The sequence below is a fragment of the Laccaria bicolor genome, genomic scaffold (genome assembly GCF_000143565.1).
Source record: "Laccaria bicolor S238N-H82 LACBIscaffold_73 genomic scaffold, whole genome shotgun sequence".
Lineage (NCBI taxonomy): Eukaryota > Fungi > Basidiomycota > Agaricomycetes > Agaricales > Hydnangiaceae > Laccaria > Laccaria bicolor.
The window spans coordinates 59142-71020 of NW_001889944.1; the positions used below are offsets into that span (position 1 = coordinate 59142).

The following is an 11879-nucleotide window of genomic DNA, read 5'->3' on the forward strand; positions in this document are numbered from 1 at the left end:
CAAATGTATTCCAGGCTTCTTTTGATGATTTCGAGCTAGCGACGTATACCAATAGTTTGTCTGCTACTCGTAATCTTATCGTTTATAAAGCTGTCCTGTCCTTCTTATCCCATGCTGTTTTCTGGTTGACGTCTGACAGTGCTGTACCGGGATCCACGTATTCCCACAGACTCTGATCCGTCAAGATATCCATCATCTTGATCTTCCATACTGCGTAATTGTCCGCACCTTTAAGCGGCTCAATCCAGTAAATGTTCGATGATCCTGTGGTCTCCATGTGCTGTTACGTAATCGATAATGTAAAGGGTGATAAGGGTGTGATAAGGTTGTATAGTAGTTTGTAGTGTGATTAGGCTTCGGGGCCCATAACCTGTTGGAGCAGCAAATACGAGGGAGTATAAAGCAAGAAGGATAATGAATTGGGGGCTCTCGAGCCCTCCTTATATACTACAATATGTAACTACTAGAATACTCTACAATATACTACTTAGTCCTAGATAGGTTGAGCGTGCACTGCATCGGCGTGCCGGAGTTGCCAGTCCGCTATGACTATCCAACACCTAGGACCGGTCTTTTGCAGTCTATGGAGCTGGTTCAGACCGATCCAGACCGGTTTTTTTGTGTATAATTTATTATACCAATATAAACCATTTGTATCTCAACCATTATTACTCTGAAAAATAAACAGGTTATATAAAATAGTAAAGCATGTAAATACCCGTCATTCTACCAATTTTTAAGAGATTTAATGAAGATTTGACATAGCTATGACTGAAACTGAATTACATCTCCTAGAGATGCAGGTAAAATATGGATTTGGTTATATCTTTCTCAATTCTTAACCGTTTTTGATGAAACAAAAACCCAATAAGGGGTAATAAACGTGGTCACAAGGGTATGTAACGCACGTGACCGTTTAACTGGTTGCAACCGATTAAAACCGGTCTTTGAACAGTTTTAAAAGGATTTTGAAATGAGGCAACCGGCAACTGGACCAACCCCAAATTGGGGCAACTGCAACCGAAAAAAAGACCAGACCATGGTCCGGTTCAGTTTGGTCCACCGGTTTTTTGCGGTCCTATGGACTGAACCTTTAAACACTATCCCTCACTGCCTGGCTCTCTAACATCACCCACCAAAAGTCGATGTGACATGACACCACGCCACAATGATGATGCCATGACATGACATTAGTGTTTGGAAGTCTGGTCTCGTGACTGGAAAAAGACCGTAACCAGACCGGACCAAGACCGCAAAAGACCGGACCTGCGGTTACGGTCTTTTATTTTTGAAATGTAAAGACCGCAAAAAGACCTGTTAACGTGAACCGGTCTTGACCGGTTTGGACCGGTTTTTTGTAGCCCCTTAAATACCCTTTAAAACGCACCCAAGAACGTACGATTTGGTAAAAAAAACGAGAGAGATATGAATTAAAATGTAAATTACTTTTGGGAATAATAGATGTACCAGACTTATTTTATAGAAGCACCAATACCTAACGGAATTTAACGTTCTTGGGCTCGTTTTGAAGCTATTAGAGATGTTAATAAATTTACCGATTCATAATTTTAAAATATTGGCCTAAAGACCGGTCATAAACCGGTTAAAACTGATGCAGACCGAAACCGGTCTATAGACCACAAAAAACCGCAGTCTGCGGTCTTTTTGCGGTCCGGTCTGGTCTTTTGACTTCTGGGGAAAAGGCAGACCGGTTACTGTTACGGTTAACGCCCCTGGGCATCAAAAAACCGGACCGAACCGGACTTTCAAACACTACATGACATGCCATGTGACGACAATGCTGAAAGCATCCACAACACCCACCACACATCCACAACACCACCAGACTGCAACACAATGACACAATGATGCAATAATGCAATAATGACACCACCATGTACATGACGCCCACCGCATGACAACAATATCACTATGCATCCATGACAAGACTACATAACAATGACACCACAACAACACAATGATGACACCACCACACAATGACAACACAAAGGCGTGACCACAAGGGGACCATGACATGACGACAATGATGGGTGAGACCCTGTCTTCCCCCATCCTTATCTATCTGCCATCTGAAGTAGTTTTTACATAGTTACTTATAGTAATTGTTAATCTACTTCTATCCATGTGTCTTAAATACATCTTTAATAATTATTGATACTACTATGTTTGTCTATTGAGTGGACTCCAGGTCTGCTTCAGGGCTCTCTAAGGACAGCCCAGGCCACCCCAGGACAACCTCAGTGCACCTCAGGTTGCTACTGGGAAATCAAAAAAAGGAACCTGTACCTGAGGGTGCTCCAGGGCGCCCTGATGCCCTGAGTTCCGTGACAGCCCCTGGGTATCCAGGGTCTACCCTGGATACCCTCAGGGAAGAAGTGATTTTCCTGATGTACCAAAGCCAGACAGGATGACCAGAAAATCTAACCCATCTCAAATAATTTTTTGGCCATGAGGAGTCTTGTTTGAATCTTACCCGTCCAAAATACAACCTCATTGATATAGTGGTGAAGTAACAGGTCACACACCATCAACCCCAAGAATAAGAATTGGGATGATAAAAACAACATGAATCTTCTGTGAAGAGGGATGTAAGCAAGAAATATTTCCTAGCAAGTTGTTGACTAACTCGGAGAATTCAGCCAAGCATATGAGGGTCCCAGTGTCAACACCTATGTGCCACTACAAATATTCGTGGTAAGCAGCATTATTTCAAATAGGCATGGACCATAATGTTAACAATAGACTCCCAGTCAAGAACATATAGGCTTCACTCTGCAGGTGAAATCAGAAGTTGGATTAGCATTACGAGACACCAGTTACTACGAGTGGGTGGTGCCTTGTTTGTCATCCGGGGCATGTATATGACAGATATACATGAGCCAACTACCCATGTTTTGAGATAGTACAAGCTCCTGACCAGTTTGACCCTGTGCAAACCCTGTGAGCCAGAAGCAGAGTTCTTCAAGAGAGGGAGTCAATTCAACCATGATGGGTGTATGGGTGCCTACCCTATATTCAGCTACCCACAAATATTCTGCCCTAAATTCAACATACCTCATCCCCTGCCTCCAGTTCCTTGCTGTCTCAATGATTTACCGGTGACCCATATAGACAAGGTCGTGGTCTAAACCAATTTTTAACCATGGGTCAACCCTGTCAATGGGTTCAGCATTCTTGCTGAGGCCAGCGAATCCAACACAACCATAAATTTTTGCAGCTGAGTTGTCATGACCAATGAAAAGCACCACATGCTCTTTTTCCTTCAAGAATCTGTCAAATATCATGTCAGTCCTGGCTTGATGGGTGCAAAACCAGACTCATTGATTGCAGACACAGGAGTTAAGTGCAACCCATTCACCAATATTTCTCAAGTGTGAACACCTTGGTGATTGTGGCCACTGTTGTGCTGGTCCTGGTAAAGGCAATGATGCAGGGGATTCTACATTTGATTTTATGGAGTCAGATGAGGTTTTATTTGATCAAATAATCAGCCTCATCAAATGCTCAATGAAGATGGAGTTGCTCAATACAAACTAAATTGAAATCATATTCTACAACTTTTCTATGCATTAATGAAGTTCTTAAAACACTCCACCACAGCTGCCAGCCCATCATCCCCAAAATTTTGTGCTCCTTCAATTTCAACCTGGAGATGAGTTGCCGTGACGAGACCTGTGTGCAAGACCAAGCAGAATCTTTCCCCTGAGTCTCCTCTGGGAGCCACCAGCTTCAGCTGGTCATACATGGCTGACCGAAAGCCGAGCCATTTTGCCATGCGACGAGGAGCAGTGAGGGATGGATCAATGAGAATGACCGCACTTGCATAAATTAAATATAAGCAACATAAAAGCTATGTAACAGTAACACCCACCGGCATATTTTCGAGATTTTTGAACCAGGCCGAGTGGCAAGGTCAATTGGCTGTCCATATAAGAACTTACTCCAAACAATGTCGAAGTTGGACATAGAACCAATGAAGGAATCACCATAGAGATCAATAAACTGCATCAGCTTGACAGCCTGCAGTATAGCCATATCAATGCCTCTAGTACTCATGACACAAGGAAAACTGACCAAATATGCCCCACTTTCACAGGCCACAATGTTGATCTATATGTAAGTCCATGACACATCTCAGTGCAAGGGGGTATGTGGGAACTGACTTCACTGGTGCGACTTTGGTTGTACCAAAGATCAAAATATAGATCAGAGGCAAAGCTCACTGGAAATATGAAGGATTAAAGTTAAACAGCCAATGCTCTCCCAGTACTTACTCAAGTTATTGTCACATCGGTGCATGTTGCGAATCCCCCCGTATGGCTCATTCATTCTGCACAACATGATGAATTTGCAATGTCACACGTAGATCAAAAATTGCTTACAGAACAGATACAAAATCTGCATAATAATGCTCTTGGTCCGGCTTCCTAAGCAATACTATGTATATAAAAAATAAGACCTGGCAGCACGTTCACACACCTATTCTTTAACACATCCATGATCGTGTTTGCAGCATCAATGTGCACCCTATTGAGGGCTGCATATAATTTAGAGGGAGGCCCAAAAGCAGAAAATGGAGACCATACCATGCAGTTGTTCGGGCTGACTCTTGACATTAGCGAGCGGTCCGAGGACCACGAGTTTTGAACTAGGAATACATAAGTAGCACCATCGAGTAAGCAGTAAAAGAAAGGTGACGAGCGACTCACCCAAATAACGGTTTGGGGGACTCATTTAAAACCCCTGACGTTGAGACCCCATTCATTTCGACCACACCATTTACTTTCTTGTGGCCATTTGCGAGTGGGCCACTGACCACGAACTTTGTTAAGTAAGCACCAGAAAAGAGATGACAAGGTACGCACTCGGATGGAGATACTACCCCGTTGGAAATTCCTGACGGTGGCAGCGATTCGGTAGGTGATGATGGGGGGGTTGTTTCTGCACGGTTAAACATAGAAGTCAAACTGTGGGATACCAGTGCGAAAGCAGATGCCAGATAATCTGGGGACCCACGTCTGTGAATTGAGACATGATGGATATCCTTACGTCATCGTTCTGCGAACAAACACTGCTCCTCTCCCCTTCTTTCTGAGTTTGATACCATTCCCTGACGACACACCATGTCTGTGCGCCGCCGGCCTTCAACCACTTCTCTATCCAAATATCTCCGATTTAGCACTCCGGACTTACAACCACAATCAGTTGATTTCTGCAATGCATTTTTGGGCTTGGGCGATGGTGTTGCCGATGTACTTTTTGCACGCATGCAGGGGGCTGCGAGGACGGTTAAGGAGTTGAAGAATTTTTGGAAAGAGAGGTGCGTTGGAGTAGGTTCTCAATGTTGGTTCAAGGAGCTCACACACCCTTGCGTATCCTTTAGGGCAGCGATCGAGGAAGATTATGCCAAACGTTTAACCAAATTGTCGAAAATGGTTTTGGGAACGGATGAAATTGGGTAGGTTGGGCTCGCAGACTCGAGTTGCTGGTGATAACACTCCTCTCCAGAGAATTACGCAATTCCTTGAACGCCGTCAAATTCGAGACCGAGCGCCAGTGCGGTATCCACCTTAACCTTGCGCAGCAAATACACAGCGATTTGGAGTCCCCAGCCGCTGCGATTTACACGCGGCGACTCCAGCACAAGAAAGTTGCCCAAGCGGCCATCGAGAAGGACTTCAAAACGAAACAGACGCAAGAGACCTACGCAAACAAAGCGCGCGAAAAATACGAAGCGGACTGCATGCGGATCAACTCATACACAGCGCAGTCATCGTTGGTCCAGGGAAAGGACATGAAGAAGGTGAGTATAAAAGTGGAACGCGCACAACAGACTGTGCAAATCAATGAGCGCGACTTTGCCAACTTCTCGAAAGCTTTGCAAGATACTTTCACTAGCGATCCCCAAACCATATCAACTATGGGAACCTGCGGCCAAACGTTCCATTTTCCCGTTGATGCTTATTTTCTCTTTTGACTGGGGTCTGGAAATGTAACCTTCCCCCTAATTGGCCATTGGCTTTCGTTTACCGATCAACGAATAGGGTTACGCACTCGGAAGGTAAAGGTCTGAATTCCCTGTCCCCATAGGTCAATTGACACCCTCTCTTGAAGAACTCTGGTTCTGGCTCTTCCTCGTAAACTCAGGGACAACTTGGTTCAGAAGCTTGTATTTCAAAACATGGGTGGTTGGCTCATGTATAGCCGTCATATACACGCCCCGGGTGATAATCTTTACGAGGCACGACCCACTCGTAGTAAGTGGCGTCTGCAATGCGAATCCAACTTCTGACTTCACCTGCAGAGCGAAGCCTATATGTTCTTCGCTGGAAGTCTCGGGAGTCTATCGTTAACATTACGGTTTATGCCAAATAATGCTGCTTACCACGAATATTTGTAGCGGCACGAAGGTGTTGACACCGGGACCATCGTACGCTTGGCTGAATTCTCCGAGTTAAAAGTATTAGTCAACAACTTGCTAGGAAATATTTCTTGCTTACGTCCCTATTCACAGATGATTTGTGTTGTTTTCCGTTTTCTGTTTACCATCCCAATCCTTATTCTTGGGTTTGACGGCGTGCGACCTCACCACATTATTAACGAGGTTGTATTTTGGACGGGTAAGATTCAAACAAGGCTCCTCGGTAAAAAGAAATTCTGATATCGGTCAGATTTTCTGGTCACCCTGTCTGGCTTTGGTATTGCGGCATCTTCGGGAATCATTTTGGCGGTAAGTGGTAGTTGGCTTTCCTTCTCAATGAGCCACCGACACCGCAACAATAGATCTTCTTCAGGCGATCCATCGAAGGCGAGATCGAGCGCGAGATGCTTCCAAAGAACGGAAGCGAAGTCGATCCTTTGGCAGAATAACGAGTGTGATGGACAACGACGCCGCCGCCAAAAACATATCCATGTCACAGTTTTCGATCTATGGAAATGCGCCGGCTGAGAGTGAGAGAGTGCGGCGGGTGGCACATACCTTCTCACATCTTCCCGACATGCAAAGCTATGATGGTCACACCGATGATGGTCTCCGGATGGGTGGCTCGTCGCATCAGGACTTCAGTAGAACTTTATGTGATATTGTCATATATACCATATCTGCACGGACATGATCGCCTGCAGATGGGCTTTCAGGGCATAGTTTGAAGTTTCTGAGTGAAACTCTTGTTGCGCTCAAGTTGGCTCAGAGGCTGCAGGATGTTTGAAGGTCACGAAGCCTATGGATCCGTGACGTCGATGAGAGTTCAGGCCATAGACCTTTATCACAGGCGAAGCAGAGCACAGGGTGCATTTTATCCATTAAAGCGTACGTGTTAATTCGACAAGCGGCCAATCCGTCATCCAAGGATATCCGAAAAGTCATCCCTCACAAAGATGGACTTCTTTTCTACCTGCTTGACACGATCGTCCTTGAGCATACTGGGGGAAAAAAATGCCGTGAGATGACTATATCCCAAGAAAGATGATGACCCACCGAGCGTCCACCCTAGCATCTTCACCCTCCACCCCCACTACGGCATGAGGCGTCTTCGCCTCTAGCACCTAGGTATTCCGATTAAACCGTGCAAAAAAGGACGAAAATAAGACACTCACATAATGGTTATCGCAATGCGGGCAATATTCATCACTCTCTTCGTACACGGACATATCTTTCCGGAATGCTTTCTTGCACTTCTTGCAAATGAACGCCATTTCCGTCGTTTTCCCCAAGGGATGTGTCTGCGCTTCGGCATGGCATTCAGCGCAGTCGTACCATTGCTTGCAACATGGTGCGCGGATAGAGACTTGCGCGTTCAAGATGTGTTTGCTAGATCTGGGGATCAGCAGCTTCCAGATTGTAGGCCCGATGACTTTACGCACCACATGTGCTTTCTACCCTCTTCTACCCCGGACTCAAAGACGCAGGTGCAGATGAGACCGACGGAGACCAAAAGACGGGTGAACGATTGATGCCATGACCAGAATACAAAAACTGCTTATAATTGTGGCTATGCAGTGGTCAATACAGAAAATTAGTATAATAACTAATTACGATCAAGCAAGTGCACTACGGACAGCCTACAAACTGTGCGACGAGACCAGTCGAAAGGTAAAGGAGTGTGAAGTCATTTATCGGCGATTGAAAGTTAATCTCGATTGTTGAGGTGGGTCCTCACTCGCATACACAAAATCTGCGTGGGATGGGAGGATCAGTGGGAAAATATACAAGAGACCAAGGCTAAGCTAAACGCACCGATAGGGGACGTGAAATTCTGCAGCATAGGGTTCACGTTTGAGAGTCGGAGGTTATGGATTGATAAGTTAGTTTCCGTCAAGGCTTCGATTCCCCCTAGCTCCACATCTTTTCCTCTTTTACGATTCGGCTTCATCGCAGGCAAAGCAGCAGGAACATCTCTGGCCTCATCACGATCCCACAGCTTATCACCGTGATGCTGAAACGACGAGCCACCCATCCGGAGACCATCATCGGTGTGACCATCGTAGCTTTGCATGTCAAATCCAGTCTTCACTGGAGAAGATGTGAGAAGGTATGTGCCACCCGCCGCACTCTCAGCCGGCGCATTTCTGTAGGTCGAAAATTGTGACATGGACATGTTTTTGGCAGTGGTGTCGTTGTCCATCACACTCGTTGTTCTGCCAAAGGATCGACTGCGCTTGCGTTCCTTGGAAGCATCTCGCGCTGCGATCTCGCCTTCGATGGATCGCGGGAAGAAGATCTATTGTTGCAGTGTCAGTGGCTAATTGACAAGAAAAATCAACTACCACCTACCACCAAAGTGATGCCCGAAGATACCGCAATACCAAAGCCAGACAGGATGACCAGAAGATCTAACCGATCTCAGATATTTTTTTAACCATGGGGAGCCTTGTTTGAATCTTACCCGTCCAGAATACAGACTCGTTAATATGGTGGTGAGGTCGCACGCCATCAACCCCGAGAATAAGAATTGGGATGATAAAAAGAAAACGGAAGATAACACGAATCATCTGTGAAGAGGGACATGAGCAACAAATATTTCCTAGCAAGTTGTTGAACAATACATTTAACTCGGAGAATTTAGTCAAGCGTACGATGGTCCCAGTGTCAACGCCTTCGTGCCGCTACAAATATTCGTGGTAAGCAGAATTCTTTCGAAATACGTCATGTACTTACCAGATTCTTGAGGAAAGCAGGGAAGGTCCAGCTGACAACAAATAGCTTAATCAGTATCCATGATTAGGAGTATACATGACTGATACCAACAGAATGGGTGTGAACCATAATGTTAACGATAGACTCCCGAGACTCCCAGCCAAGAACATATAGGCTTCGCTCTGCAGGTGAAATCAGAAGTTGGATTCGTATTACGAGACGCCACTTACCACGAGTGGGTCGTGTCTCGTAAAGATTGTGACCAGGGGCATGTATATGACGGCTATGCATGAGCCAACCACCCATGTTTTGAAATACAAGCTTCTGAACCAGTCTTGCTGGGCTGACCCTGAGTTTACGAGGAAGAGCCAGAAGCAGAGTTCTTCAAAGAAGGGTGTCAATTTATCTGCGGGGACAGGGAATTCAGACCTTTACCTTCCAAATGCGTAACCCTGTTTGTTGATCAGTAAACGAAAGCCAATGGCCGATTGGGGAAGCTTACATCTCCAGGCCCCAGGCAAAAGAGAACATAAGCATCAACGGGAAAATGGAACGTCTGGCCGCAGGTTCCCATAGTTGATATGGTTTTGGGATCGCTAGTGAAAGATCAGAGTCGGCTCATACTTGTTCCTCCACTCGTACCTCCAAGGATCGGGTGGATGATAATTCCCTCTCTGTACTTGATGATGGTGTTGCCCAACGCGTATACAAATATCAGCGGAATACTACACATGTACGAGTACTGCAGCGCTGGTTAGAAGAAGCCATAATATAAGAATGATGTGGGCGCACTGTCATGATACGTTTGAACGCCCCCGAGTAAGGCCCACTGTTCCACCTATGATCCTAGGGATCAGAAACGGTCTTGACCACTGCATTGCGCTCACTTCAAGCATTTGAATCTGTCAAACGACCACAGGTGAAATATAAGAAAAATTCCCAACTGATCAACGGCAATTAGAGATAACTGAACTCTAGGGACGAAAATACGTACGATGGCGGTAATCAACGACCAGACCAGATAGCTAGCAGCCGACGTATGTGACATGGCTTGGGGAAGGTGTAACAGCAGTCAAGGAGAGGAGGCGTGTGTACTTGAACCGACAACGGAGAGTCCGTGATTACGTTTGACGTTTGGAAATGGTCGAAGCAGACGGAATGTGAAATATCCGTATAAAGGTCCACAATTCTGATGCCTGCCATCCGGTACTTATGAAATAATTCCGGGGTAACAAGATTGATGGGGGTGGTTGGGAATATTTGAAACCTGACGAGTTGAGGTCAAACCTAACATCGGTGTCCATGCGTCCGTAACGAAGTGCCGCCGATTGTAATAGATACCAGTACACAGATACCCACCTGATAAATCCTTTGGGGGCAAGGAGGCGATACCGGCACGCTTGGCAAGCATCTCCGTTGTTTCAGCCACTTTTGCTCGCTGCCCAGGCCAATTCTTCCGTCAACTTCGAAGAGACCTCAGATTGCAGTTTGAATCCAACAGTTACTCGAACAACTGCATGTTTTCATGGGTGCCAAATCGATAGAAATATAAAAACAGCGGACCAGTGGGTGCAATCATCAATCGCCAGCGATCACCGTGATGATCAACTTGAAGAGGTCGGAATCTGAAAATAGAAAGAGCCATGTGCTCGCGGATGTGATGGGTTATCTATAGTACATCTCCGACAATCATGTCTATAACATCGCCTACCAATGAAGAGAGCGATGATCTCCTACTCTCCTGCAGGTACGGCGACCTTGAAGAGGTGGAGTCATTCGTGAAAACGCATGGGCAAATCTCACTAGCAGAGATCCGCGATGAAAACGGAAACTGCATCCTTCATATGGTTTGCGGAAATGGACATATAGGTGAGTCCAACCACTCTTTTTTTCTCATGGACAATCTGACATTCGAAAGGTGTTTTATAGATATCTTAGAGCACCTTCTGCCCATTATACCACCATCGCTTTTATCAGCACAAAACAGTTCGGGTTCGACGGCCCTCCACTGGGCTGCAGTCAACTCGCATCTCGAGGTCGCCCAAAAGCTCGTCGGATTCCCGCATGGTCCAGGCGTCGATTTAATTGACATAAAAAATAAGGCCGGACATTCTCCTCTTGCCGAAGCTGAGCTCGCGGGATGGGATGAAGGAGCCAAATGGTTCGTGCAGGTGATGAATCTAGGACCCGAGATAGAAAATGAGGAGGATAGTGGAGAGATGAGATCTGGAGATGCGCAAGAAATTGAGGTCGAAATTGAAGACGCCGATGGCCAAGTGGCAAAAATGACTATCGGGAACCCTTCCACAGACTGTGCCAAAAAATAGAATACACTGTTTGTTCACGCTTGATTCGGGGGTTTTCGACTTTGCAAACAAAAGTTGGTTACCAAAAGTCTTCAGCCCACAACATCGCAGTCAAGCGAAGAACCTCAGTTTTCTTTCTCAAACGCGGTGCCTATCAAGCTTACTTCTTCTCTTGCGGTCTGTTATCCTGATTGTAACTCAAGAAGCATTATCTTCGGCGGACCTTTGACTGCTGAGGACGCCCACGACACTCACTCAAACGCTAGTTGACCCCCCATGAGGCGAGGCAAGCCATGAATGACGGTATTCCTGTAAGCTCTTGCCGGCAGTTACAACCCACTGTAACGGACATGCTATGGCATACAACTCAATTTTGCGACACGTTTTGGGGATTTGACCTGTCGGACTACTTAGCA

At 45.8% G+C, this 11879-nt stretch overlaps 6 protein-coding genes across 6 annotated transcripts; 2 read left to right on the forward strand and 4 right to left on the reverse strand.

Annotated features, from left to right (window-relative positions):
• Positions 1-1630: 1630 nt before the first annotated feature.
• Positions 1631-1789, reverse strand: LACBIDRAFT_316403 (uncharacterized protein; the record flags this gene model as incomplete). Its single annotated transcript, XM_001889827.1, has 1 exon — positions 1631-1789. The coding sequence occupies one exon, from the start codon at positions 1787-1789 to the stop codon at positions 1631-1633; it is 159 nt and encodes a 52-aa protein (XP_001889862.1).
• A 1794-nt stretch (positions 1790-3583) lies between these two features.
• LACBIDRAFT_334954 (uncharacterized protein) lies at positions 3584-4786 on the reverse strand (the record flags this gene model as incomplete). The annotated part of the gene is made up of 10 exons (XM_001889828.1): positions 3584-3693; positions 3774-3839; positions 3963-4041; positions 4096-4131; positions 4185-4243; positions 4296-4351; positions 4404-4448; positions 4501-4558; positions 4608-4669; positions 4731-4786. The coding sequence occupies 10 exons, from the start codon at positions 4784-4786 to the stop codon at positions 3584-3586; spliced, it is 627 nt and encodes a 208-aa protein (XP_001889863.1).
• Positions 4787-5144: 358 nt separating this feature from the next.
• Positions 5145-6682, forward strand: LACBIDRAFT_316405 (uncharacterized protein; the record flags this gene model as incomplete). The annotated part of the gene is made up of 5 exons (XM_001889782.1): positions 5145-5479; positions 5530-5961; positions 6066-6082; positions 6136-6278; positions 6422-6682. 5 exons carry the CDS (start codon positions 5145-5147, stop codon positions 6680-6682), a joined length of 1188 nt encoding a protein of 395 aa, XP_001889817.1.
• A 679-nt stretch (positions 6683-7361) lies between these two features.
• LACBIDRAFT_316406 (uncharacterized protein) lies at positions 7362-7889 on the reverse strand (the record flags this gene model as incomplete). Its single annotated transcript, XM_001889829.1, has 4 exons — positions 7362-7443; positions 7499-7566; positions 7618-7831; positions 7885-7889. 4 exons carry the CDS (start codon positions 7887-7889, stop codon positions 7362-7364), a joined length of 369 nt encoding a protein of 122 aa, XP_001889864.1.
• A 244-nt stretch (positions 7890-8133) lies between these two features.
• LACBIDRAFT_316407 (uncharacterized protein) lies at positions 8134-10205 on the reverse strand (the record flags this gene model as incomplete). The annotated part of the gene is made up of 13 exons (XM_001889830.1): positions 8134-8195; positions 8258-8741; positions 8795-8853; positions 8907-9126; positions 9179-9209; positions 9269-9339; positions 9388-9539; positions 9593-9609; positions 9660-9753; positions 9800-9899; positions 9950-9995; positions 10045-10100; positions 10152-10205. The coding sequence occupies 13 exons, from the start codon at positions 10203-10205 to the stop codon at positions 8134-8136; spliced, it is 1446 nt and encodes a 481-aa protein (XP_001889865.1).
• Positions 10206-10848: 643 nt separating this feature from the next.
• Positions 10849-11484, forward strand: LACBIDRAFT_256143 (uncharacterized protein; the record flags this gene model as incomplete). Its single annotated transcript, XM_001889783.1, has 2 exons — positions 10849-11026; positions 11087-11484. The coding sequence occupies 2 exons, from the start codon at positions 10849-10851 to the stop codon at positions 11482-11484; spliced, it is 576 nt and encodes a 191-aa protein (XP_001889818.1).
• Positions 11485-11879: the final 395 nt, after the last annotated feature.